The 6,000-nt window shown below is 53.3% G+C and overlaps 1 protein-coding gene across 2 annotated transcripts in view; it reads left to right on the top strand.

Moving 5' to 3' along the window:
• large1 (LARGE xylosyl- and glucuronyltransferase 1) overlaps positions 1–6,000 on the top strand; it is a 46,920-nt gene that overhangs the window by 32,183 nt on the left and 8,737 nt on the right. For both annotated transcript variants that reach the window (XR_010327419.1, XM_064319187.1), the window contains exons 7-9: positions 979–1,091; positions 1,915–2,040; positions 2,291–2,446. Coding sequence is in view for 1 of the 2 variants with exons in the window: in XM_064319187.1 (XP_064175257.1) it covers positions 979–1,091; positions 1,915–2,040; positions 2,291–2,446 (395 nt within the window). In the remaining variant the exon portion in view is untranslated. The remainder of the gene's footprint in view (positions 1–978; positions 1,092–1,914; positions 2,041–2,290; positions 2,447–6,000) is intronic.

The following is a 6,000-nucleotide window of genomic DNA, read 5'->3' as shown; positions in this document are numbered from 1 at the left end:
TCGCTCACTCTCTCTACTCTCTCTCACTCTCTATCTCTCGCTCACTCTCTCACTCTCTATCTCTCGCTCACCCTTATTCACTCTCTATCTCGCTCTCTCTCTCTAAACACCTAACAAATTAAAATACATAAACCAAAAGTTATTAGATGATGAGTAGTAATTACTAAAGCAACAAATGACAATTCATACATTTGTGCCTCTCTCACTGTGTGGCAGGGGCATTTGTGCCTCTCTCTCTGTGTGGCAGGGGCATTTGTGTCTCTCTCACTGTGTGGCAGGGGCATTTGTGCCTCTCTCACTGTGTGGCAGGGGCATTTGTGTCTCTCTCACTGTGTGGCAGGGGCATTTGTGTTGTGACACCCCTGGTAAAACAGCTGTTGGCTGGCAGATGGCATATTTTGTGTAATCTCTCCCAGGAAGCCCATATGCTGCTGTGTCTTTATATCTCTGACCCGCCTGTCAATGCATATGTGGAGGGCCAGGAGAGGAGTGTGTGTGTGTGAGGCTCTGTGTGCCTGTGTGTGTGTGTTAGACTCAGTCCTGATGCTCCATGTGTGTGTGTGTGTGTGTGTGTGTATGTATATATATATTATATATCAAAGACATGCATGTTAGGTGCGCTCCTGCAGTTGCTCTTGACCAAGATACTGGCCTCAGAACTGGAGTTGGTCCCCGGGCGCTGCACTGTGGCTGCCCACTGCTCCTAAGTAACTAGGATGGGTCAAAATGCAGAGGACAAATTACCCCACGGGGTTCAATAAAGTATATCTTTATCTCTATATTAGTCTCAGCCCTGATGCTCTGTGTGTGTGTGTGTGTTAGACTCAGCCCTGATTCTCTGTGTGTGTGTGTGTGTGTGTGTGTGTGTGTTAGACTCAGTCCTGATGCTCTGTGTCTGTGTGTGTGTGTGTGTGTGTGTGTGTGTGTGTGTGTTAGTCTCAGCCCTGATGCTCTGTGCTCTGTGATGCGTACGCTCAGGTGTGATCCTGCTGCTGCTGGACAGGCTGAGGAAGCTGAGGTGGGAGCAGATGTGGAGGCTGACGGCAGAGCGGGAGCTGATGAGCATGCTGTCCACCTCGCTGGCTGACCAGGTGAGCTGCTCCAGCTCTAACCCTAACCCTAACCCTCCCCGCTAGGCCACCTCCCCGCCAGGCCACCGTAGCTGGGGATGCCACGCTTACTCCAGTAGCCATAGTGACGCCAGGTTGCCGTGGAAACGTCTAACTGTCCAGGTGGTACAGTTCTCTCGCTCGTTCGTTCGTTTGCGCTCTCTCTCTCTCTCTCTCTCTCGCTCGCTCAGGCAGGGTGCTGATCCGGGGCCGGTTTTAAACGTGGTTCTTAATTTAATTAGCGGCCAGATTTTTGGAAATGAAAGAGCCTTCTGGAAGGCCGGGCCTCCCGCCACGTGGGACCCCCCCCCCCGCAGCGCGGCCCCCCCGCCTGGTCCGGCGGCCCCCATCTCGCCCCGCAGGCGGGCGGAGATTACAGACGCTCGCCTCCCCCCCCCCCCCCCATGATTGCTTTTATGCCCCTTTGAGGACGTTTCAATATCCAGCTTTCAATTTGTGTTTCCAGGCTCATTTCTGGAAAATTGATTTGAAAACTCAACCTCTGTGCATCTCAGTAATTTCATTTAATCAAGCTGGAATTTAACTGGATGTTTAAAAAGAAAACCCAATTTGTCTCTTGGAGAGTTATTTTTCTTTCCCCAATTTTAAAAACTGGCCGTGTAGTCACATTTCTCACAGGCCCCTCTCATGGTAGACCTGTCCTCCGCCGCTTTTCGGGGGGGTGGAGAATAGCAGGGTGGCTCTCTCTCCTCGCAGGCTTATGATTGGCTGTGCGAGGGACAGGTTTAGCACAGGTTTGTGGGTGCTGTAGCGCAGCCTGACGTCATGTGATCTCTCTCTGCAGGACATCTTTAACGCAGTGATCAAGCAGAACCCCTTCCTGGTGTACCAGCTGCCCTGCTTCTGGAACGTTCAGCTGTCCGACCACACCCGCTCCGAAAAGTGCTACAAGGACGTGTCCGACCTCAAGGTGAGGGGGGGGGGGGAACGGTACCCCTCCCTATGACTCTGGACCCCTGAATGCCCCCAGATGCCCCTGCCTTTGTCCTGTATCCAGCAGCAGTGAAGTGGATGTTATGCATGTGATAATGGATCCTTCCATCTCTCTCTCTCTCGCTCTCTTCCCAACCTTCCTTTTTCTCCACTTCCCTCTTTCTCTTTCTCTCCCTCTCCTCTCGCTGTTTTTCCCCTCCTCCTCCTCCTCGTCCCTCGCTCCCCAGGTCATCCACTGGAACTCCCCGAAGAAGCTGCGGGTGAAGAACAAGCACGTGGAGTTTTTCCGGAACCTGTACCTGACCTTCCTGGAGTACGACGGCAACCTGCTGCGCCGCGAGCTCTTCGGCTGCCCCAGCGAGACCGACCACAACAGCGAGAACGTAGGTCACCTGACCCGGGGCGCTCATAAACTCTCTCCTGTGATTCGCCGCGGGGCCTCCCAGCTTCTGAGCTCCACCAGTCATTGAGTGAGTCATGGGTGGCCGGGCCGAAGAGCAGAAGGTGACCTGTTAAGCAGGGATGTGTTGTGCTGTCCGAACGATATAGGTTTGGTAGGTTTGGAGTCACTTATGCCTCTGACATTGCTAACAGCAGGCCCTGCTGGGTTAAACAAGCCCTGCTGGGTTATGCAAGCCCTGCTGGGTCAAATCTTCCCTGCAGGGTTGAGCAGGCCCTGCTGGGTTAAACAGTCCCTGCTGGATTGTACAGTCCCTGCTGGGTTAAACAGTCCCTGCTGGGTTGTGCAGGCCCTGCTGGGTTAAACAGTCCCTGCTGGATTGTACAGTCCCTGCTGGGTTAAACAGTCCCTGCTGGGTTGTGCAGGCCCTGCTGGGTTAAACAGTCCCTGCTGGGTTGTGCAGGCCCTGCTGGGTTAAACAGTCCCTGCTGGGTTGTGCAGGCCCTGCTGGGTTAAACAGTCCCTGCTGGATTGTACAGTCCCTGCTGGGTTAAACAGTCCCTGCTGGGTTGAGCAGGCCCTGCTGGGTTAAACAGTCCCTGCTAGGTTGAGTAGGCCCTGCTGGGTTACACAGTCCCTGCAGGGTTGAGCAGGCCCTGCTGGGTTAAACAGTCCCTGCTGGGTTGAGCAGGCCCTGCTGGGTTAAACAGTCCCTGCTGGGTTGTGCAGGCCCTGCTGGGTTAAACAGAGGTCTGGCCTGTGCTGAGTGGCTCCTCAGTCTCAGCCTCTTAACCCTGAGAGGCGATGCGAGCGAAGCCCAAACCGCTCATAAATGCTCATTCTGGGGCCACTCTTGGCAATTCTTCAGTGTCAGTAACGCTGACCTTCTCAAAATCAGCCTTTCACAGCCGGCTTCCTCTCGTCGGCTTTTATTGTCACTTTGAGTGTTAAATCGTTTCTTTTTCTCAAACGAGGGTCGCGGCCCAGCGGGCTCTGAAGTGGGCTTTCAGCCGGCCAATCCGGGCTGGAGAGGACCGCCGAACTGCTTCAGACCAATCAAGGGCTTGCGCTGGGGCGGCAGCGATGCTCTCAGATCACTGCCCTTACACGCTATCTCTGGGTGCTCCCCTGGGAGCAGTTTATCCGACTCGGAAATAGTGGAATAATCTGACCCTGACGCCGTCCCTGTTGTCTCCTGCGCGGCTCTGCAGGAAGTTCTACAGGAAGTCCTCCCTGCGGCAGATGGTGTTTTTAATGGAGTTACTTCAGCAGGCAGAAGCCGTCGGCCGTAGTTGTGATGATTTTTTTTTTGACGGTTGCCCATGATGCAGTGGGAGTGGAGGGAGAGCAGAGCTGGAGGTGGCGAGGGTGTCCTGGGGAGCTTGGCTTGTGTAGTCATTAGCATTACATTACATTACATTTATTTGACAGACGCTTTTATCCGCTTTTATGGTCATAGACAGCTGCTAAACAGGTTCAGTAAGGTACAATGCTTATTTTGTACAGCTGTTAGCACAGCAGGGTGGACAGACCCCCGGCTCCACGGGGGCAAAGTAAGCAAACTTCTGAACGTTTCTGCTCGCCCCAGTCCTCCCGCCCCCGTTACCCTGATGAAAGCGCGACGGCGGCGATGCCAGCATCCCTTTCAAGTGGAGGGAACCTTTTCCAGGCGCTTCTGGGAGATTCTGGCCAATTACCGCGGAGGCCTGGGGGGGGAGGGGGGCTGGTTTTCTTAACTAGCTAAGCTGCGCTCGACGGGGGGTCCAGGTGCCCTCAGCTGCCAGTGCGGAGGAGGAGGCGCCTGGGGGAGGGGGGAGGAGGGAGGAGGAGCAGCAGTATTGGAGGCTTTATCCAGCGTTTGGACGGGACCTCTCTCTGCATGTCGTACCCTTTCCCAAAGACCACATCCCCCCCGGGTCCTGAGAGAGCGGGGGCTGTCATGACCCGCGAGCGCAGCGCCAGGGGGGGGAGGGCTCTCGCCCGCCGCCCTCTCTTTAATCAAAATGTCAGCTCTAATTGGCTTAATTCATCACATTATCTCCTCCGTTTGACATTCTCCAGCGCGCTGGACGCAGGCCTTCTGGAACGCGTAATCACCCCGAGACGTTCCAGACACTGCTCTACACCCCCCCCCCTTTCCCAGCATGCACCTGTTTGATCTACAGAGTATATAACCCAGGTGATCAGTACTGCCGTGGAAATGTGATGCTGCAGCGAATTCCTCATGACAGCAGGTTTCAGCTGCAGCCGCACCAGTGGGAACCCTACTGCTGTGGGCTGGGAAAGAGGCACTGGAGAAACATCCATGGGGAAACATCCGTGGCTCTCCTGTGTTGATATTAGAAAGAGGATGAGGACGGTGAGGAAGGCCACGCTGCTCAGTTTCTCAGCTGGACAATAAAATGTTCTGCGTTGTTTCAACTCTTTTGGTTTTGCTCTTGAAAGAGTTAAATTTACTCTTCCCAAAGCTGCGATAACGTTGGATGTCTTACTGTGTCAGCTGTACTGACAGCCCTTATTAGTTTCAAACCGGCCGACGCTGTTATCAGGTCTCTGATACGTTTGGGTTGAGCCTGTGGAAGCCTCCCCAGCTTAATCAGTCATGGATTAATTAATGGTGCTATTGGCAGCTTGAGTGTGGGGTGTCTCGGGTGGTTTTGTGCTCTGTCTCTGAATGCGACGGGACGGGGCTGGAGCTGCTCCAGATCTTTCTGTCGCTCCGCAGGTCTCATTACTCACGCCGTTTAAATGGCAGGCCGAGCGTTTTCTTAAGCAGCGTGGCCTCAGCTCACTCCTGTCCTCAGTCAGGTCCACGGAACAGAAAGCGGCATATCGAGCCGCGTGAGCCGCAGATCGCATCCGTCTCCGCACTTGTCCCAGCTGAAAGGCGCGATTAAACACATTTTAGAGAGGTGAGCGTGATTATTGGCACTGCGAGGCCGGGCCATTCACTGCCGGGCCACTACAATGGGAACCCCTGATCAGCCCGATGTAACTGCAGACCGCTCAGTTAGAACACAGAATTAATGAAGATGAGGCCATTGTCGGTTGCCCCGGGTGACCTTGTCGCCGCGGCCACAGCGCCCGAGGGTTCCGTCAAAGATGGTGGAGGAAATAAGAAGATGCACTTTCATAATGCAGATCTCCAGATAACGGTGTTTGCATGTTTCGGTCAGATTGTAGTCCATCGGAGAGCTTACTGGACACGTGTTAAGGGTAAACAAGTGTATTAATATTTACATGAATATTTAAACAACGTGTGTGTATTCAGCAACAAAAACAAATGTGATCTTGAGTGCTAGATGCAAAGCAAGCTGGGAAGTTAGGTGGCCAGACTTTCAGACTTTTGGTCATTTGAGAGAATGTGACGGCAAAAACAAACACATTATGCGGGAAAGCAAATACAATCAGGAAAGCTAACTTCCTGGACATATGTGACATCTGCCTCATAAATATACATGAGTAAGCACCCTGTGATATTTTTCAGGAAATTGACTTACTGTAACGTGTTGCTGTCTGCATTTTCATCAGAATCTT

Source organism: Anguilla rostrata, chromosome 19 (genome assembly GCF_018555375.3).
Source record: "Anguilla rostrata isolate EN2019 chromosome 19, ASM1855537v3, whole genome shotgun sequence".
In the NCBI taxonomy this organism is placed as follows: domain Eukaryota; kingdom Metazoa; phylum Chordata; class Actinopteri; order Anguilliformes; family Anguillidae; genus Anguilla; species Anguilla rostrata.
This window is presented reverse-complemented; position numbering and strand designations above follow the sequence as displayed.